Source organism: Aureobasidium pullulans (assembly GCF_000721785.1).
Source record: "Aureobasidium pullulans EXF-150 unplaced genomic scaffold scaffold_1, whole genome shotgun sequence".
Taxonomy (NCBI): Eukaryota; Fungi; Ascomycota; class Dothideomycetes; order Dothideales; family Saccotheciaceae; genus Aureobasidium; species Aureobasidium pullulans.
In genome coordinates this window covers 1-21092 of record NW_021941021.1, presented here as the reverse complement: position 1 = coordinate 21092, position 21092 = coordinate 1, and the positions used below count along the sequence as shown (strand labels likewise).

Below are 21092 nucleotides of genomic sequence, written 5' to 3'. Positions count from 1 at the left end.
GGTGACATCCACATCATCGATGCTGCTTCTGAGAGAGCGTATGTCCGCAAAATGGACTGCTATCTCCTTCCTTTTCTCTCCTTGATGTACTTTTTCAACTCGGTCGATCGAAGCAATCTGGGAAACGCCAAAACTGATCACATCGACGTTGATCTGCACTTCACAGGAAACCAGTATTCATTGCTTCTGTTACTGTTCTACATTCCGAATGGCTTGTGCGATCTACCTCTCAATATGCTCACGAAGCGCTTCTCTGGACGTGTCATGTTACCAACTTTGATGCTCGGATGGGGCGCGATGGCACTCACACAATGTGCTGCGAAGAATTTTGGCGGCCTTCTGGCCCTACGATTAATTTTGGCAGTCTTTGAAGCCGGATTCTTCGCTGGTACCGTATTCTACCTCTCGCTATTCTATGCTAGAGGCGAGCTGGGCTTTCGAATCGCCATTTTCTTCGGCTCTGCTCTGCTCGCCTCAGCCTTTTCCGGCTTGATATCTTATGGCGTATTCCAAGTCCACAGCAGCCATGTGCAAGGATGGCAACTTCTGTTCATTATTGAAGGAAGCTTAACCTGCATCGTAGCAATCGCCGGCTTCTTCTGGCTTCCAGGTACTCCGGAATCTGCTTGGTTCCTCAACGACTCGGAGAAGCTTGCGGCTAGAATGCGTATGCTCCGTGATGGCTCTTCTGAGGTTGGTACGAAGTTCCGTCTCAAAGACTGTTTCCGGACTTGGCGGAACTGGAAATTTATTCTTTGGTGCATCATCTCCTTCACATATTCGGTGGCTTTCACCACTACCGCTACTTTTCTGCCGCAAATCGTGGCTCGTCTTGGTTTCTCTGCTGTCAAAACCAATCTGTGGACTGTCGCACCGAACAGTGTCGGCTTCGTGGTCTTGCTGTGCGTCACCAAATCATCAGACTACTTTCGTGAGAGAAGCTTGCACATTGTACTCGCTCTCTGCATCTCACTCACGGGCCTTATCATTCTGGCCGCCATCGATGTCGTTGACAACAAAGCGGTAGCATACTTTGCATGCTTCCTACTCTGCTCTGGTGCCTATATCCCATCGTGTCTGGTACACTCATGGCACAACAATAACAACGTCAATGAAAGCTCCCGGGCGGCTACGACAGGTCTGCTGGTCGGTCTTGGGAATCTGTCAGGTATCTTGAGTACCGCAACTTTCAGGACAGAGTACGCACCTGCATATAGACCGACGCTAATCACTACGAGCGCTTGTAACATCACATGCATCATCTGTACTCTCTGGCTTGGTGTATGGATGAAGATAGAGAATAGTCGCAGGAACAAGATACAGGGGCAACAAGGCGGCGTTCAGCAGGTTGACACGAGTGACAATGTTCATGGAGAAGATGACCCTAGTTGGAGGTATTTCACATGATCAACATTGATGGCGAGGTTTTCAGATCAATCGATGCACATGGAAAATCATCACAAATTCTTGGTTTGTGCGAAGTTAAGATTGTGTGCTTGCCCATAGAATCACGCTCACATTTTGCTGTATTCAGGCGCCTGTCTCATGAAGCGCTCAATGACAGCAAACGAACGCGCCTGACCGACGTGTCACTTAGCGCTTAGCTCACTCGAATACAATATATGACTAGGATTTTCTACCATGAATCTCACCTTTCCATCGTCAAGACAACAAAAGCACATTCTCATGAACCAAACATCAATCAAAATGTCAGAGCTCCACCTCATCCTTTCGTTAGGAGGCAACCCCAAACTCGATCACCACGCCCTATATCTCCTCTCTCCATCCTCCACCCCACCCACTACAACGTCCAATGATGCGCCTTCGACCAGCGGCACAATCTTCCACGTCACCGGCACAATCGCCAATGGCATGATCTACGAATCACGACCTCAAACCCAACCACCAGAAGAAGAACCTGGTTTCCTCTCCAAACAGCTTCTCGGCAAAACAAAACTGAATGCAAAGGAATTGGATGAATTGTGCAAAAGTATCACGCCGCCGGAAAAACAATTTGATGGTTTCAAAAGAATCGACAAGACGAGTAAATTGAGAAGGTGCCAGGAGTGGAGTTCTGAAGTCGTGGAGATGTTGAAGAAGAGAGATTTGCTCGAGGCAGTGGAATGATACTGTTGCGAGGATGATGCAGATTAGTTAGATCCATGGTTGTATTGTGATGCGTGTCTTGATAAGGAAGGCGCGGAAAATGCGATAGTCGGGTGCTTCGGGCGATAGGCTCACATTGCGGGGGATGGTTTGCACCTTGTTAACCCCACCCTTGAAAGTATGTTGACTCCACCCTACGTCAATGAGCGATAAAGGAAACAATTGATTCAAAATGTGCATTCGTGCAGTTTGTATGTTGTGATGTACAATACCAGGAGAGTAGACAACACTTGTGGCAGCCAGAGCGATACCAGAACATATATATCTCACTGTCGTGCAATCTACACAATTCAGCAAGCAAGAACTATGGCGACTCAAAGCGGCACTTTCAAAGTCCCTGTGTTAGAAAAGCAAACGCGAGATGAAGACAGCCGACTAAACGTAAGTGCGAAATATCGATGGGAGCAAGTTCAGATAACTGAATCATAAGTAGATCATCATCGTCGGAGCAGGTTTAGGTGGTCTCGGTGCAGCCATCTCACTCTTGTTGGCTGGCCACAATGTACACGTCCTGGAAAGTGCCTCAAAAATCGCCGAAGTCGGTGCAGGCATCCAGGTACTGCCCAACAGCTCTCGCGTACTTATCCAATGGGGTCTGGAGGAGAGACTTCTTCGCCATGCCACCTTTCCAGATGAGTGTATGATGCTGGGTTGGAAGGGCGAGAGACTGTCTTCGATGAACTTTGAGGACGCTACCGCAGAGTATGGTAGCCCCTTCTGGGACTTCCACCGCGCCGACTTGCACAAAGCTTTACTGGACCGAGCCCAAGAACTTGGAGCTAGCTTTTCCATCAACGCCAGGGTCATTGATATCAAGTATGAAGAAGACGGCAAAGATACAGCTACCGTCTTGTTGAAGTCTGGTAAGCGTATGGTTGCTGATCTTGTTGTTGGTGCCGACGGCATATTCTCCACGTGTCGTGAGCTCTTGCTCGGCACGTCGAGTCCTCCTACACCAACCGGCGACCTTGCATATCGTGTTCTTCTCGACACCAAAGCCATGAAGGATGATCCGGAGCTGGCACCACTTCTCCAAAAGCCGCATAAGGTCCGATACTGGATGGGTCCGAAAGCTCATGCGGTCAACTATGTTCTTCGGGATGGCGAGCTTTTCAACATGGTGCTACTCGTTCCTGATGACATGCCAGCCGACGCCACAACTCTGGACGGCAACGTAGAAGAGATGATCGAGCTGTACAAAGATTGGGACCCGCGGATACCGAAGCTGCTTGCGCTGTGTCAGTCCGTACAGAAGTGGAAGTTATGTTTCCGAGCCGGCCTGGAGTCATCATGGTCTAATGAAGACGCGACATTCGTCCTCCTCGGAGATTGCGTGCACGCTACTTTGCCGTATCTGGCATCAGGAGCCGGCATGTCACTAGAAGATGGCGCAGCACTCGGTTTCTGCTTGAGTAAGATCAAGGGCCGCTCATGTCAGGAAAAGAAAAAGGCCTTGGAAGTGTACGAAAATTGCAGACGTTTCCGAACCGAAAGTATCGTAGAGAGGGGCAACCTTCAGCAAGAGCTATATCACTTCGAGGACGGTCCCGAACAGCAAGCTCGAGACGACAGATTTCGCCTGTTCGAGAAGCTAGAGGCAGAGGTTATGGCCAATGGTGTTGCGAATGTCGAGTTACCGGTGGAAATGAAGGAGGGTGATGATCCATTAGCTTGGAGAAGAAATGGCGTCGGGAGTTGGTTGATGTCGTTTGACTGTCAGCGTGATGTCGAGCGTCGATGGCCGGCAGAGGTGGACGTAGCTTCTGCTCCGGATTTGAGAGCTCAGCTTTGAAGTGGCACTTCAAGGACACATAGCTTAATTCATGGCTTTCCCCAGGCTATGTTCCAGCTTGCATTCGTAGCAATGTGTGATTGATACCCCGGCGGTGAAAGCCGACAGCAAAGAGCTTGCTCTCGCTCGAGGTATGCCGCGGCAGCGTGGACATCTCACCATATCATGGTCAGTAGTATGTATTGATACTCATCTGTACCATAGCAGGTTGAAAACAAAGAAAAGCGAAAACGTATCGAAATGTCAAAAAATGTTGTGGAGTGAGAGCTGGGTCCGAATGACATCATCCGACGCGTCGATAACACGCTGACTACGACTTTTGTCCAGGAGAGCTTCAATCAGGGTGCCTCCCTTTACAAGCATTTAAAGACTCGACGTGGTCGTTCAGCATCGAGAACCATCGATAGAGCATTGTTTGTATGATAGATATAATCTAAAGGCTTCTAATAGGCTTCATATACGCCGACGTCATCGAAGACGCGTGCGTGAGGTCCGCGTTGCTGGTTCTCCTTCCATCTCTTCTTGTCTTCTTTCTACGCGACTACACAGGGGTTTTACGGTGTGACTACCTGGACTCTACAATACTAATTGTCATGGTATTTGCAGTCCTCCCGTTGCCGCGACAAGGCGAACTTCTTCTTGATCCATCGTAACCCAAAACCTACTTCAAGCCATCAGACCTTACATTTCCTAGTTCCAAAGACATTTGCCTGACAGTAACAATCGGCGAGAACAAAAGGATGAGTCGAACACAGACTGTTCCCCGCCACGAGGTTCCATCAAATGCCTATCTGCCGAGAGATAGGGCTTCGTTCATCTCATGCGGGGAACACGATAAGACCTGGGAGGAGCTCCTCTCTCATTAATAGATGCACTCCCACCGGCCCTTGATCACATCACGCAACATCTCACATCCCAGGACCGTGCAGCCCCATACTCCAACTCCGCAGGAGTCCAGGACGTGCTCAATCGAAGAATCAGGGTCATAGCTCCATCGCCAAGTCGGTCATGGATAAACGAGCATTGCAGCCATTCCAATGCGTGACATGCAAGTCCAGATTTACTCGTCATGTTCGTTGAAGACCGTTTCCAAGGTCTGAACCTCTGCTCACCGAAGTAAGGAAAACCTCAAACGGCATCTGCTGTTACATCGTACATCCGCCGGCAACACAAAGCATCCGTGCTTCTACTGCGACAGACTCTTTTCGAGGAGGGATCTGAGGAAGCGGCACATCAAGAAACAGCATCCGCAATGCGAAGTTGACCCGGAGTGCAACGTCGAAGCAGACGACAGCTTGGGCATCACCGAAATCTCGACCGAAGCATCGGGCAGTCATGTATTGATAGAGAGACATAAGGTTGCGGGAACTTTCGACCATCCTGGGATAAGCCCAGATGGCATGGAGAACGGGTTAACCGGTGTTGCCTAGCCGTATCCTCGAACACCATCTCTATTAGGCGATGATCTAGCTAACCTAGAGATCCGATCTGACTCTAGGCCTGTGCCTAATATGCTTCAGTCAAACAATGTCTACTTGTCGCCAGCGGATGAAGCACGACGTCAAATGCAACATAAGCCTACAGAAGCTATGCGCACACATGTACTTTTTCCTAGGGAATTGATATAGAAAGGGTGCGATCTCTACTTTCGACATGTTTTACCCTCCCTACCGTTTATTTACTATCCTACATTCGACTTTACACACTTGCCGGAAGCATTGCTTATGGGCATGCTTAGCGTAGGCTTACAGTTCGACACGGAGGACGAGATGTACTATAGTATTGCTGCGTAGGCCTTTAAGCGCGGCATAGAGCTCCTAAGCTAATTAGAGACATTAGAAGGACCCCTCTTTGTAAGGAACATTTACACTATATAAGCTTATTTGCTATTAGAGTTGTATGCTGCAATGTATTCTGTAGGTTAGGATACTACTATTAGACTGCAGATGCACTACAAATCGGTTAAGGTAAGCTAAAATAATAGCTCTAGCTTCTTTAAGTCTAACGGTCGTCTAGCTCGTAAGACGTTACGGTCTAACGGAGCCTCTTACCGTCCATTTAAGTGCGATAGAGGACCTAGACGCTCTCTAGAAACAATTCATTCGCTACGAAAGCCATAAGAGGTAGTTGCATTCGATGGCCTAATAAACGAATTAAGACTAACAAGGTTATGTAGGACTTTGTACGCTATTAACTAGTTAGACGTATATTGGTATAATACACTCTTACAACTACGACTTCTTTCTTACCTTAAGATTAAATACGACCTTCTATGTTCCGAGCAGATCTAGAAATGTACATCCTTAACCTAGTAGGCTTACTAAGCATTAACTCGACAAAACTCGAGATCGCCGACCAAATATGTTATAACTATATAGGATTGTCTGTCGTCTAACACATCCTTCGATGTCTCTACTCTAGAGCCTTATAGTGCCTTAATCATTATTCTCTTCTTGCTAAGCAGCGCTCGAGAACTTTCTAGCTAGACAATAATAACAGGTCGGCTCTGCTTTAAACGTTTTAACGCTTTAAATGTAAGTCTATTAGCTTTTAAGCCTCTAGTAGAGAAGTTCTTAGATAAAGATCTAATGGCCGTTCTTATAAAGTTAACATGGCATATAGTAATGATTAAGCTTCTACATTAGTCCCATACTTATACTAATGGAGTTATAGAGGCTAGTCTTAATGCAGCGTTTGCAGCAGCGTAAGTTCTTAACTATATGTAGCTACTATTCATTACGGCTAACACCTCGTAGTACCTACCTTAGCATGTCTTAGGAGATCTCGCCTTCCGTACAAGCTATCGCTTCATTAGAATCGTACATTAATTACTTCCTACGACTTCTTAGTTAAGAACATGCTGTTTACGATAAAGCACCGTAGGTAACCGTCTTTACGTTTAAAGTAGCTTTAATAGGTTAGTAGCTAGTATTAGTAGAGTGCTAGAAGCCCGCGGAGATCATCGGTACTAGTAACAAATAGGACATGTATTAATGGATGAACGTGGTGTTTAAGCGGAGGAAGAATTAGTGCATTAGTCGGCTTGTTACGAATAGTTTAAAAGAGCTAGATGATGCTACTTAAGCTTCTAATAACTGAAAACAATATCTCGCAATCGATACGAATCACTCCGTGTATGTGTAGACTTCCATCATCTTAGAAACACTTAACGCTGTAGTTACATTCGCTATCGTGTACATATCTATTACACTGTTCTAATCTTGTTCTCATTAACACCTTAAAGACCCTTATAGCGCTATCCTATCTGGAGTTGCTGCTGCGTAATACCATGCCTTATAGCCCTTTGCGCTACCTCCCCACCCTTATCTAACTTCTTATTTTCCCTTAATACATAAAACCTATACCTAGTAATCGTCACTAAAAACACCATCGCGGCGGCAAAGAGCGCCCTAAACGCCGGATAATAGTGCGGCGCCCCGATAAACAAATAACTCATCCAAATATTGGAGATACCACCGATGGCATTCGTCATAGCGACAGCGCCAGCTCTTTTGGCGATGGGACGGGGCAAATGTTGGTTTATGATCTTGTAGAGCATGAGTTGGGGTCCGACGGAGGAAAAGGGCATGAGCATCATTGCTGTGTAGCGGGCGGCGGTGTTTAAAGTGCTGATGGCGATTATGTAGGTGGCGCAGGCGATGCAGATGCAGGTGAGGATGACACGGTACATGTTGTTTGTGCGGTCGGAGTACCAGGTTATGATGAAGTAGACGATGCCGGCGAGGACTGGGAGGGATTAGCTTTGATCGTTGCTTGCTTCTGGATGTATGAACTTACCATAAGGAGGTGCGGTGAGCAGGAGAGTCTCGTAGTGACCGTAGCCGAGAGTGTTGACAATCGAAGGGAAGAAGTTCGCAATCGAGCCTTGGACCTGAGACATCATGTTCATAAAGATGATCACGTAAAGCTTTGGGTCCTGGAGACCGAGAAGGAAGCCTTTCAGAGTGCCGATGTCTTCGTTAGCCTCACTGGCACCCGCTTCTCGCTCGAGTCTCCAAACAGCCAAGTCTCTTTCTACTGGCTTGAGCATGCGTGCGTTGTAGGGATATTCAGGCAGGAAGAAGACGCAGAAGAGGCCCACACCAACGGTGGCAGCGCCCTCACTGATCAAGTCAGAAGATGAAAAACATGCAAGAGATGGGGCAAACTTACATGATGAAAAGCCAGCGCCATCCACGGATGCCATGAACACCGTCTAGCTTCAAAATACCAGCAGCGATCAGGCCACCGAAGGCATTTCTGCATAGAGTCAGAGCTGTTACCAAACGACGTTCAAGACCTCACTTACCCGACTTGCTGAGCGATGTACAGACCAGCAAATCTCTTTCCGAGTTCTCGCTTTGTGTACCAACTGGAAAGCAGGTAGATTACACCAGGGAAAAAGACAGCTTCGACTGCTCCAAGGATGACTCGGACAGCGAGAAGAGATTCGTAGGTGGTGTAATGCTGGAAAGGATCAAGTTCGAAGGAATCTGGAATGGCAGATATCCTACAAACAGGATCGAAACTGCTGTAGCAAACTCGGTTGTGCTCATGTTGAGATCTTCCATGATGCCTTGCAACTTAGCGGCGGCCAGATTTTGACGATCGATATCTGGTTTACATTAGCATGCACCGGCTTCGATATAGGGGTGGAGACAAACAGTTGAGGATATAGAGGATGCCGACGATTGGCATGATGGTGAAATCGGCCTTTCGTTCCAGTCTCTTCTCAATCTCTTTGAGTTCCGCTTCTGTGTAGTGCTGTAGACTGTCGGGCATTGGTACTGGAGGGAAGTCCTCAACGATTCCAATGGCTTCATCTGGTACGACATTCTTGTTACTGGCCGAGTCGAATTTGTCTGGGTAAGTGTTCGACATTTTGTTCACTGTATGGTATCGAAGTCAAACTAGAAAAAGGAGTGAAGATCAAGTTGAACTTTATATACAACAACTTGTGGCTTGTGACAACGAGGGATGCGATAAGAGTGTGGTTGTTCAGGCATACTGGATAGCAGTACAGTGATTGAAATGCGGTACAGGGTGTTCTGTCCTCTGAGTCTCTTCGGTTAGGTCAGCTCCTCTCAGGGGCATCCACGACAGGCCAAGATCGGTATCTGGTAAATTCAAAGTCATAACGCGTATACTTTGTGAGACTATTCAGCGATAAGAAACGGCTTTTGACGGATACTGGGAAGGTTGAGGAGGACGGAGGAGCAGGGCTGTTCCTGAGGAGTGGCACGGTCTCGGGTGCCCTCGGGCGGCCAAGGGCTGCGACGCCGGCGAAGCCAAAAACGGGGCCGCCGAAAGGAGGAGCTCCTCTCCAGCTTCTCCCCTTCCTTGTCCTCCCAAACCTCCTCCTGTCTGCCAACAAGAAGGACGACCGTCTATCATAGCAGGCAGTTCAACAGGAATTTCGAAAGAATATAGAACGATGGCATCTCCTGGGAGGATTGAACATTCATCCTCAACGCACTTGACTTGGCTACAACTTCGCTTTCTTCACACAGTAACCGCAACATTATCAAACATCCACAATGGCGATCCAAACTCAAAACTACACTGCCCACACAACTCCCGTGCAGAATCCTCGTCTCCGACTCTTGAACGCCCTCCGCAAACATGAATTGGCATTGATGACCTTTATCGCTATTCCATCAGTACGACATGCTCAAATCGTCGCCATGACCGGCTTGGACGTAAGTAATGTACAATAACTTTGCTTGAACAATGTAGTCTGACGTTAACAGGGTGTTATTGTCGATTGTGAACACGGACATATTGGCGACGACTCTATGCACAACTCTGTAGCCGCCATTTCATCAATGGGCGTCTCTCCGAGCATCCGCGTTCGTGGCTTCTCACCAGACATCCTCAAGCGGGCGTTGGACACTGGTGCTCAGTAAGGCCATCGCGTTTTCACTACTCCGTACTACGGCTGACACAGTGCAGTGGCCTCATGGTGCCTATGGTGAACACAGCCACCGACGCAGAGAGCGTTGTACGCTATTCGAAGTTTCCTCCTCTCGGACTTCGCGGACAAGGATCAGCTTTCCCTGCTATCGGCCACGGCTTGACGACACCCGAGTACATGAAGACCGCCAACGAGACTCTTCTGACAATCGTACAAATCGAGACAAAGGAGGGCGTGGCCAATGTTGATGAGATTGCCGCTGTTCCTGGTGTTGGTAAGTGGCATCTTGGCCGCTGTGATGAATTCCTTGAGCTGACATGGTCTAGACTATCTGTTTATTGGGCCCAACGATCTTGCGCAATCAGTGCTTGGCTATACCCCTGCTAGAGGCGACGAGCCAGAGTTCGTTGACGCCATCCAGAAGATTGTTGCTGCTGCCAGGAAGAACGGAAAATGGGTCGGAAGATTGGTCAACGATGGTCCTCTGGCCGTTGAGGCTGCGAAGCAGTTTGATTCTGTCGCTATCACTGGTGATACCAAGGCAATCAGCAACTGGTACACTGCTCAGATCGCATGTGTCAAGGGACAATAGATAAAAAGCTGTATGAAACGTTCCAGATGTTCAAAAAGTTACGAAGTCCTTCCAAAATTTAGTGTTGCGTTGTGAGGTACGGATGCTTGAGTACAGTTGAGGAGTACAAGTTCTGGATACTGGAAAATTGCGATGTTGCGTACATCGTCAACAAGTCATCTCTGACACTTCGTAGATCATGTTTTGAAGATGACGATTTAGCCCCATCTCTTCCAGCCATCGGCTTGAGATTGTATCTTGGGCTGTCTTGTGCTGTTTGACTTGCACACCAGATATGTTTTTGCCTCAGGTAGTTCCAACTTGGTTTACGCCTTTCCGAAAGAAGTCGACTATACCATGTGATGCAGATGACACTATGCAATCGCGAGACCGAACATTTTGAATAGATTGTAGATGCGCGATTAACATCTCAGGACAGAAGAATATACACACAGATTGCAGAAGACACATGAGACCATACAGTAGCCAGAACTAAGTATAACTATATTCTATTTTTGTTTCCCATATCTTAGGCTTGAGCAATACATTCAATCTCCACAATCGTGCCCGCACCCGGCAGTGCCGCAGCAGCAATACAAGTCCTCGAAGGCGGGTTAGGAGGCAAGAAATCAATATACACCTCATTCATCGCGGCGAAATCCTTCATGTCTGCGAGATAAACTGTTGTAACTTGTCAGCATTTCCCTTTCCATCTCTTACAAAAGAACAAGTTGCACTCACCATTGTACTTGACAACCTGCTCCATACTACTTCCAGCCAACTCGAGGACTTTCTTTAGGTTCTCCAAGACGGTGCGGGTGGCTTTTTTGATATCGGGATCTGCGGATGTTTGGCCGGCGACGAAGACCAGACCTGGTACTTTGACGGCAGGGCCTAGGCATGTTAACCAACGTACTTTTTTTTGTCAGTTGAAGGACTTACAGTTGTGAGGCTTAGGAGGGAATTCAGCGGAAGAGATGAGTTCTCGAGACATGATGTATGATGTGGAAAGAAGGATGTTCTTTGGAAGGATAGATTTGACGGAGTGGAATTGAGGAATGGTTGATTATCCTATACTCACAAGACGGTGCTATATATTAAACCACCCCTCCATCGGGGTAATTCATACAATTCATTACTCACAAGAGGTGTGATGGGCTATCAATGACAAGTATGCTCCTCCGAGTTTGTGTCGCAGGTGCATGTGGGAGGAGCTCCTCCCGCCCCGCTGATAGGCGAAACCTCTCCGGTGTATGGGGTAATCGATTGAGAAGGGAGCCCGAAGCAGCCCAGGGCTCCTCCCCCACATGCCATGCGTTCGTGAACCACCGGAGGAGTACGAAGATCTGATAGCGATACGGTAGGTATACCAAAGTCAGCACGTTGCAAGATGTATTATAAAGGTGATTTCGCTGGTACCCATTGATGATGGCAGAACACATCGGCTTCACAATCGTTCAGCATCTTCAACATGGCCAAGACCGCGCCTTTCAATCCTCCTTCCCCATCTATGGCTGACAAGCCATCCGTTCCTCAATGGTGAGCACTTTACAAGATTCACGATATCATCAGAGCTGACCTCTGTGCAGGATCCCTCCTCCGGCAACCAAGGAGAAGCACAACTTCGCCGAGCTGGAGACCATCGACCTGTCCAAGCTCGACGGCGACGAGAAAGCACAACAAGAATTGGTCTCCGATGTAAAGAGAGCGATCAGAGAGGACGGATTCTTGTTCCTGGAGAACTATGGAATCAGTCTCGAGCAACTCCACCGTCAATTCTCCATTGCACACTACCTCTTCAACAACATCTCTGAGGAAGACAAAGAGCGACTTCTTTTCCATCCGTCTACTGGAAGATGGGCTGGTTGGAAACACGAGTACGGCTTCAAGAGACATCGTCAACAAAAGGACGGGATCAACCAGTTCAACTGGTACAAGGAACAGTGGGAGAATGATGATCTTTTGCCTGCATGCGTTCTTCCTTTCATGGACGAGATCAGGGCTTTCTCTGAGGTACGCTTTGAGCATTCATGACAAAGGTCCATCCTGACAGAATCACAGTACTTAACCAAATCCGTCAATCGGCGCCTGCTCACACTCTTCTCTCGTGTTCTCGAGCTGCCAGACGATTGGCTTTGGAACAACGTCCAGTCACACGGCTCCCCATCAGGCGAGGGATACTTCGCCATGCTTTGTTCAGACCAGTCAATGAGAAAATACTCGAGAAGTCCAAGAACATCAGAATGCACGGTCACACTGACTTCGGTCTGACTACCCTACTCTTCTCGGTACCCATTTCTTGTCTCCAAATTTGGGGCAAGGATGATCAGTGGCACTACGCTCCTTACCGTCCAGGTGCACTTGTCATCAACATCGGCGAGACTCTTGAGATTGTGTCCGGTGGACATTTCAAAGCAACCAGACATCGCGTGTTCTCTCCTCCCGCCGATCAGCTTCAAGAAGAGCGCTTGTCCTTCGTTCAATTCCAGTCAAGCGTTGGCCATCTGAGAATGACTCCCGCTATTGAGTCGCCGCTGATCCAAAGAGAGGGCTGCGTTGAAGATCAAGGTGTTTACAGAAAGTTCAAACGAGTAATGGATCTTGGCTTCCCAGTGAGTGACATCGTCTGGCGGGTTGCCTATGAGATTACTGACAACGTCCAGATTCCAACCAACCAACAGTGGCGAGAGATCCAGATTGCAGAGGCGACTGATCCCACCGATGATCAGCGTAACAGAATTGGTGCGGACCAGGTCTTGATGGAAGGAAAATTGATGCAGCAGCGCGAATACATGGGTGTCAAGGTGCTTTTGCCGGTGTAGACGAGGATGATCGGGTCGGGTCTGAGTGTGCCAGTTGGAAAAATATAATCAAGAAGTCCTCATTCATCGTATCATTACCGAAACCGGCACTGAATTTCACGCGTATTGTCGGACATGTCTCGCATTCGCGTTGAGGGCTTAAGCTCGTCAATTGCAATATTTGGGTCGCTATTAAAGTCAGTGTCTGCAGTTTGTTGTCAGAAGACGACGTGTGATAACAGACGTCGCAATATCGAATCCGAGTGAGGTATTTAATGAATGAATGAATGAATGAATGAATGAAGAAAGTGTTGTGAAGGAGGAAGGATTACATCATGGACGCGTGAAACACGCGAGCGGAGCGCTTGCTACGACTTTCGGCCATGCATGATAGTGAGCAGTGTGCTCCCTATCATGCAGATTTGCCAACGACGAGCTTTTAAATCCTCAATCACCCCTAAAACCGGAACATAAATCTTTTTCTATTGAGGGTTCGAATTTAGCCTAGCGACCATTCCGAGAGCTATATCGGCAACGTGGTACGATGCCAGGGAGTAATCGTCTACCCCGGTTTCTTAGCTCTCGTCCCGACGCAGACCACGATACTTGGGTGTTTGCAAGCGCCAACACATACTTAATGGTGGCAACATCATCTTTGTGCATCAGCGTCATCTCGTGTCCTAGATTGGCAATCCAACTTAGGGCCATTAAGATAACCGTAAGGCAAGGTAAGGCCAGAGCCACTGACCTTAGTAAGGCTTTCGGATGCGAAGACGTTATTAAGACTCGTGCTTGCACACAAGAATTGGTGACTTGGTCGACCACTTCATTGTCTCGAGCGACCAGAAACGCATCACTAGTACTTTTCCTTTTCAACATGGCATATTGTATGCATCATCCATGTAACTACTTTAGATAACTTGGAAGATTGCGATGGCGCCAGGCTACTGCATATAGTTACTGTCCTTTTAGAAATCATTGGGACTAAGCGTTACGGGGTCGCGAAGCACGGTTAATTCCTCTAAATTTGTCTATTTAGTGACGGTACCATAGTAAATTGTAATCTATGAGAAACTATGCCTGCTCTATTGCCCGAATTTGTTTAAAATTAGCTTCTTACGCTCCATGCTACTAGCTAGAGTGCTAATAGCATTATTAGGACGCTCTAACTTAGTCGTACGACGGTATATAGACTCTTAAAGGCGCTAAATAAGTATAGCGAGCTATATCTACCCCCTAGCGGCGTTCGAGGTTATCTAAAGTTACTAAGTAATAAGGCTAAGGAGGTAAGCGTAATAAGGTAAGGAACTAAGCGCGCGCGTAACTAACTAGTAATTAATTAGTTTATGCTCTAATACCTCGCTAGCCGACCCTCCGCGTACCTCGATAAAGTTTAGGACTTTATTCTTAATAAGTTCGACGTAGCGCTCTACTTAAGCTCTATATAGAACCTATTACGGCGGAGGAAGTAGTTAAGGAAGAAGGCTAAGAAGAAGGCTCTTAAAAGAAGTAAACCGCTAAGGGTACTCTAGCGTAGTAGGCGCATGTTTTAGAGTAGATAGCGCCTTATATTTATCGACGAGAGTAGCGCTAATAAGCGTACTAGCTTAAGGAAGTACGGCTAGAGTCTAAAGGGCCTTACTTACTATAAGTTTAAGTCGATAAAGAGGAGCGAGAGGTAGTTAATATTACTAGTAATAACTATAGATAGCTACGTTAGTAACCCTTTAATCTATTAAGGAGGTATTAACATAGAGATCTTCTACGTATAGCTCGTAGAGGACGTACTACCGTAGGTGCCTCTAAGATTAATATTAGTTATAGATAATGCCTCTATTTACTAATCTATAGAGGTTTATAAGGTAGTAACTATAGCTAGGTACGAGCTCGAGTTCTTACTACTGTACTCGCTAGATCTTAGCCCTATCGAGCTCTCGTTTACTATATTAAAGGTATAGATTAAGAGGCATATTAGCTTAGCTACTCTATTCGACAACTTCGGGGTATTCCTACGTATAGCAGTATAAAGGGCCGGTAGGATACATGCCGTAGCATATTTTAACTATAGCGGGTATTATTGTCTAAGTTAAAATAAGTCGTGCAACGGGTGCATAAAATACTCTAGCTAGCGTAGGGAAGTAATCCTAGAGCCTATAGAATTAACCGAAGGTGGAGACGCGACCTTTTCTAGTAAAAGCGTACTAATAGTATATGGCGTAGTAATTAATTAAAGAGAAGAAGAGTATCTATAGGCGCAATCTGTCTAGGACATCCTACTTTGCTAAGGCGTTAGGGTGCTAAGCTAACCTTATTATCCCTTTCCTTGTTATAGTCTATTATAGACCTATCTACAATAGAACCTTACCTTATTGCAATAGAGTTACAACTCCTATAAGTGTACTAGGACTGCACTATTTTTAACTCTCCCACTTAGGACTATACACACATTACTGCATGCCTAGTAAACTAACAAACCTCTTAAATAGAGACTTATTTAATGGCTTTATAAGGCTATTAGCAATTATGTCATTTGTTCCTACAAACTTAACCTTAAGCCTGTTCTTCTTAAGGAGGTCCCTCTAGTAATAGTAGGCTACATTAATGTATTTTAACCTATTAGAGATTTGTGCATCTCTTACTAAACTAAGGGCAGCTTAATTGTCTCCTCTAATGAGAATAGGGGAAGTAATTATGTACTTCATTTTCTACTTAAGTGTTAGCTAGAATGCGCTTTCCCCTATAAGGTAGGTAGAGCCTATATCTCTTAAAGTAAGTATAATCCATTATAACTGCTTTGCTGCTACACACATTGCTATGTATTTAGCATCCATTATAGAAGTAGCTATAGATTTCTGCTTCTTGCTTATCTAAGTAATAGGACCATCTACAACTATAAACACATTCCTAAGAATTAATAGTCTATTAGATCTTATAGAAGCAAAGTCGGAATTAGAGTACCCTATTAGTTTAGACTAGTTTATTCCCTTAAATGTAAGTCCTTAATCTTATGTTAATCTTAGATATTTAAGGATATGTCTTATAGTAGACATATAGAATTTAGCCGGATCTCCTAGGTACTAGCTTAGTCTCCTAAGAGCAAAAGAAATGTTAGGTCTTGTTAAAATAGTAAGATACATAAGCTTCCTAATTAATGTCTAATACCCCTTTTGATCAGTTCTTAGATTAGCCTATTCTACTAGCCTAATAGAGTTATATCCATTTATTAGGGTGCTTATCTTTCTTGTTTTATCTTGTTGTATACTATATATAGAGAGAATCTCTCTAATGTAGTGTGCTTAATCTAATTTAACAATTCTGTTCTTTCTGTCTCTAGTGACTTGTACTCCTAGGATCTTCTTAACTTCTCCTAAGTCTTTAATCTTAAAGACTTTTCTAAATTCTGACTTAAACTAGTTAATACTCTTAATTGACTTTAAGGTAATAAGGATATCATTAACATAAACTAGAAGGATTAGATTCTTGTTAGGATATGTTAATAGGCAGGGGTTAGCATCTAATTGCATAAAGCCTAGCTTTTATAACTCGAGAGTACACTTCTTATTCTAGTCTCTTGCAGCCTACTTAAGTCTATATAGACTTCTACAGACCTTAAGACACTAACTAGTAGGTATAGTCATTCTAGGAGGTGCCTTTATATAGATGTCTTCCTTTAAGAATGATTTAGTAAAGGCATTGTTAATATTAATAGAGTGGCATTTAAGATCCTAGATTGCAACTATTGTAAAGAAGATTCTTAGAGTGTTATATCTTAAAGTAGGCGCAAAGGTATACTTATAGTTAACTCTAAATTTCTGTGAAAATCCTCTTACAATAAGTCTTGCCTTAAGCTTATCTAGAGAACCATTAGTGTTAAACTTTGTTATAAAGACCTATTTGCTAGAAACAATGTTATAACCTATAGGTAGAGTAGTAATCTTAAAAGTGCTATTTATAGTAAGTGCATTTAGTTCGTTTTAAATTGCTTCTCTCTAGCCTTCTCCCTATATCTTGTCTATAATTGCTTTAAGATAAGTAAGGGGAATAGGGATGTTCATTCTTCCCTATGTAATAAATGCTACCTCTTTATCCTCTTATAGTAAATAGGATTCTTAGAACTGTTGTAGGAGATAGTTAGTTATTAACTAATAGTCTTCGTCCTATAACATATCCTTATCTATTACTATTAAGGCTAGAAGGGAGAATAAGGCCTTATAGTGCTTTGCTATTTGTTCATCTTCTAAGTAGTCTATATTACTTTCTTCTCTAGACCTTTTCCTATTTTAAACTTATTCATTAATATAGGGATTAGTAATGTACTTGTACTAACTCCTATTAAAACTAGGTAGTTTAGTGATGACTACATTAACTTCTAGCTTCTCTACTAGTACAGCTTCTAGGGGACTAGATGTATCCTTAGTTCTTATAACTAGTGTTGTTGTAATAGGGGTTATTATAATAGGGGTTGTTATAATAGGGGTTATTACAATAGGAACTTTAGTAGGCTCTTCTATTATAGCTTCCTTCTAGGTAGAACTCCTTATAGTTCTATTAGATGCAAGCTATTTATCTGCTCCTACTAATAATGGTTTCTAGGTAGGATTATCTTGTCTTATATCTATATCTTATTATAGGGTTTAGTTAACTCCCACTAATTTTGGATTCCCTTATGCTATAGTTTGCTCTAGTAGAACTTCTCTCTTAATCCTAGGTCTACTACGAGGATTTCTCTCTACTACTATGCTAGGAGAATGCTAGCTCTTAAAATTAAGCTCTTCTAGCGTAAGCTTCTCTTACTTAAAGAACTTAATGTTGCTAGTCTTAATTACATCCTTTCTATTAGGTGCCTAGATAAGGAATTGCTTGCTAGTGTCTATAACATATCCTAGGAATGCACTAACTCTTGCTTTGTCTATAAGCTTATCTCTTCTAAAGGATTGTAAAATTAATTCTCTTTCTATATAGGAATGAACCTTATAACCCTAGACTCGGATGTAGTCTATGTTTAGGGTTCTTCTAGTAAAGGCTTCATATAGGCTTATAAGGTGATTATTAATGACTAGTCCATTTAATGTCCAATTTCTAATGTAGATGCTTGCCTAATAGGCTTCTACCTAGAATTCTGCTAGTAGACCTAAGTCCTTAAGAAGGGCTCTTATATTATTTTTAATCTATTAGTTTTCCCTCTTAACTAGACCATTCTATATTAAGGTATATAGGATTGTTGTCTAGGCTTTAATTCCATACTGTTCTTTAAGTCTAGAGAAATGTCTTACTAGTTCCTTTGCATTATTAAGTCTAACACTCTTAACTAGATAGCTAGATTGTCTCTTAACTTAAGCCTTCTAGGTTATAAGCTTATTTAGGCATTCCTTTCTCTCTTTAATAGGGATCATCTAAGACATTCTTATATGGTTATCTTTAATAACTATTACCTAGGTAAANCCTTCTCTAGAGGTAGGGAATGGTCTACATATATTAATAGATACCCTTTCTAGGGGGTGTTCCTTTCTAGCTAATACCTTGCCTTTTAACTTATAGAATTTTGTTAGTGTATAAGTCTAGCATGTGTGCTTAACAACTTTAACTAGTTTAGCTATAGTTATAACCTTATATAGGTTTATAATCTTTGTAGATCTAAGGTAGGCAAATCTCTAGTAATATAATATGTAGTTGTCTACATCTCTCTTATTAGAAGCATTAGCACTAGAATTAGATTCACTTTTAGCTTCTTCTTCTTAGATTAAAGGAATGACCTTAGGGGCAACTATTATAGGTACTATAACGTCCTTTGTAAGTGTTATAACATCTCTTTTAAGTAGACTATCTAGTTAGGATTAAGTTGCTATAAAAGCCTATAGATTTAATTTTGTCTAAGCTAGCTTTAGTAAGATGGAATCTAGAATATAGATTCCTCCCCTCTCCTTTATGTATAGAATAGTGTTACTATCCTTATTAAGGTAGTACATGTTCTACGAATTAAAGCTACCTTTTAAACCGGCTTTACACAATTTTCTACTAGAAAGCAAATTTACTCTAAGTTTAGGAACGAGCAGAACATCTTTTAATCTAAATCTCCCTCCTCTACGGTCCATTATATCTATAACTCCTCTCTTTGTTAAAAAGAGCTTCCCTCTACTAATAGCGATCGTTGTTCGCCTTATAGTTATAGGAGGTTCACTAAATAGAGAGGAATTATTAGTTATGTAGGAACTTGCGCTAGAGTTAGATATCTAGTAGTCTACTATTATAGTACTAACATTTTCCTTACTTAGGTTTGCAAATTTAACCTCTAGTTCTTCTTAATTACTTCTAGATAGGCTATCTAAACTAGAGTTAGTTAACTCTAATTTAGTCTATGTTGCAAGATAAGCCTTTATGAACTTGCTTCCCTACATCTATTTAATAGTCTTCTTTAGGTACTTAATTTCTTTATTTAGTCTTGCAACTTTAGTTCCTTAAGAAGATATCTACTTACTTAACTTCTTACTATCTAGATGTTCTCTTCGAAGCTTTCTACTTGTTACTAGAGAGGCTAGGGTAGCCTCTACGACGAAGCCTAAGCCTCGAAGCGAGGCTTAGCATATATAAGTATATCTTTACTTTCGAAGACACTAATACTCGGGGCATCGATTAGTCTTTACTATTAGTAACTATATTACTAGCAGGACTTTATACGTTGCTACATACCTTTATACTCTTACAATTCTAATCGATCTACCTAAGGTAGTAGCCTATAGAGCCTAAAAACCTATCCGAGGTGGCGACTACTAGAAACGATACGCCTACCCTATCCGTAGGGCAAGACGGGTAAGACGTATAGACGCTAGTTACGGAACAACAACTAGCGACTCCTTAAGCGGACTAGCCGAGTCTTAAAGACATCGAGCGCTTAATCGCGTACGAAGAGGCTAGGGCTAAACTTCTCCGCTTACGCGCCGAGAACGAAGGTATTACCTTACGTACGTAGCGCATACGGAACGCTAGTAATACGCTAGCGTAACCTACCTCCGACGTAGGTAGCTAGCTTAACGAAATAGGGCCTTATACGCGGATCGTATAGGGACTATACCCGTACCGTACTCTCCCGAACTAAGCCCTTTAGGTAACGAGACACCCCGTTCGGTCCTTACGTACGTACTATCTAAGGCGACACATATCGCGGCATCTATACTAAGTAGAACTCGGAAACAACCTAACATTCTACCTTTTAACGGAAAGAAGATAGACGACGCTATCCTATTCCTAAACCGCCTAGGCCTCGCATTCGACAATAATAAGGCCTACTTCTAGACTAATAAGGATAAGATCGTCTACGGCCTAACCTACGTCTAGGGAGAAGCTAAAAAGAAGGCTATAAGAGAGTTCGAGGAGGACGCGCGTTATATAAAGACCTAGAAGGAGTTTAAGGATTTTATTATAAATACCGTCTAGGACCCTATTAACCGGTAACTTACACTTATATATAAGTACGAGGATGCTATCTAGGGGCTAAACGAGTAGGTAGGTATATTCGCTATACGCCTCGAGAACATCGAGAAGGAGTTCCCTAACTAGTATACGGAACCGTAACGTATACGATACCTACTCGCTAAATTACGATAGAGCCTTCGAACCGCTATCGTCGAGTCCGCGGAAGTACTATAGGACCGAGAGGCACTAATCTCGCGGTACGAGAGAATTAAGAACGCTAGGTTAATAGGCAGCTAAGGGAACTATAAGAGGGAATTAGAAGGTCCTCCTAGAGGAGCCCTAAGCGGACCTAAGTTCTAGAGAAGCAACTCGTAGGGCTAGCGTAGTACGCCCGCACGCGTAGCGCCTACTTCTTAACTAGCCTAGAATCGACCTCCC

General features: G+C 44.1%; 7 protein-coding genes across 7 annotated transcripts; 5 read left to right on the top strand and 2 right to left on the bottom strand.

Annotated features, from left to right (window-relative positions):
• Positions 1 to 84: 84 nt before the first annotated feature.
• On the top strand, positions 85 to 1407 carry M438DRAFT_308166 (MFS general substrate transporter; the record flags this gene model as incomplete). The annotated part of the gene is made up of 1 exon (XM_029902328.1): positions 85 to 1407. One exon carries the CDS (start codon positions 85 to 87, stop codon positions 1405 to 1407), a length of 1323 nt encoding a protein of 440 aa, XP_029765237.1.
• Positions 1408 to 1707: 300 nt separating this feature from the next.
• Positions 1708 to 2127, top strand: M438DRAFT_350510 (uncharacterized protein; the record flags this gene model as incomplete). The annotated part of the gene is made up of 1 exon (XM_029906651.1): positions 1708 to 2127. The coding sequence occupies one exon, from the start codon at positions 1708 to 1710 to the stop codon at positions 2125 to 2127; it is 420 nt and encodes a 139-aa protein (XP_029765236.1).
• A 440-nt stretch (positions 2128 to 2567) lies between these two features.
• M438DRAFT_340891 (FAD/NAD(P)-binding domain-containing protein) lies at positions 2568 to 4138 on the top strand. The gene has a single exon (XM_029904360.1). It carries the CDS (start codon positions 2807 to 2809, stop codon positions 3956 to 3958), a length of 1152 nt encoding a protein of 383 aa, XP_029765235.1. The 5' UTR covers positions 2568 to 2806; the 3' UTR covers positions 3959 to 4138.
• A 3076-nt stretch (positions 4139 to 7214) lies between these two features.
• M438DRAFT_370305 (MFS general substrate transporter) lies at positions 7215 to 8740 on the bottom strand (the record flags this gene model as incomplete). The annotated part of the gene is made up of 6 exons (XM_029908178.1): positions 7215 to 7705; positions 7757 to 8082; positions 8132 to 8218; positions 8268 to 8425; positions 8473 to 8573; positions 8623 to 8740. 6 exons carry the CDS (start codon positions 8738 to 8740, stop codon positions 7215 to 7217), a joined length of 1281 nt encoding a protein of 426 aa, XP_029765234.1.
• Positions 8741 to 9495: 755 nt separating this feature from the next.
• M438DRAFT_330086 (Phosphoenolpyruvate/pyruvate domain-containing protein) lies at positions 9496 to 10464 on the top strand (the record flags this gene model as incomplete). The annotated part of the gene is made up of 4 exons (XM_029903278.1): positions 9496 to 9657; positions 9709 to 9860; positions 9911 to 10146; positions 10199 to 10464. 4 exons carry the CDS (start codon positions 9496 to 9498, stop codon positions 10462 to 10464), a joined length of 816 nt encoding a protein of 271 aa, XP_029765233.1.
• A 508-nt stretch (positions 10465 to 10972) lies between these two features.
• Positions 10973 to 11437, bottom strand: M438DRAFT_262240 (YjgF-like protein; the record flags this gene model as incomplete). The annotated part of the gene is made up of 3 exons (XM_029899807.1): positions 10973 to 11124; positions 11185 to 11337; positions 11386 to 11437. 3 exons carry the CDS (start codon positions 11435 to 11437, stop codon positions 10973 to 10975), a joined length of 357 nt encoding a protein of 118 aa, XP_029765232.1.
• A 477-nt stretch (positions 11438 to 11914) lies between these two features.
• M438DRAFT_370302 (Clavaminate synthase-like protein) lies at positions 11915 to 13265 on the top strand (the record flags this gene model as incomplete). Its single annotated transcript, XM_029908177.1, has 5 exons — positions 11915 to 11982; positions 12033 to 12456; positions 12505 to 12593; positions 12644 to 13055; positions 13107 to 13265. 5 exons carry the CDS (start codon positions 11915 to 11917, stop codon positions 13263 to 13265), a joined length of 1152 nt encoding a protein of 383 aa, XP_029765231.1.
• Between the last annotated feature and the right edge of the window lie 7827 nt (positions 13266 to 21092).

Excerpts from the sequence above, each read along its gene's own strand:
- M438DRAFT_340891 (XM_029904360.1), top strand. The coding sequence starts at position 2,807 with ATGATGCTGGGTTGGAAGGGCGAGAGACTGTCTTCGATGAACTTTGAG.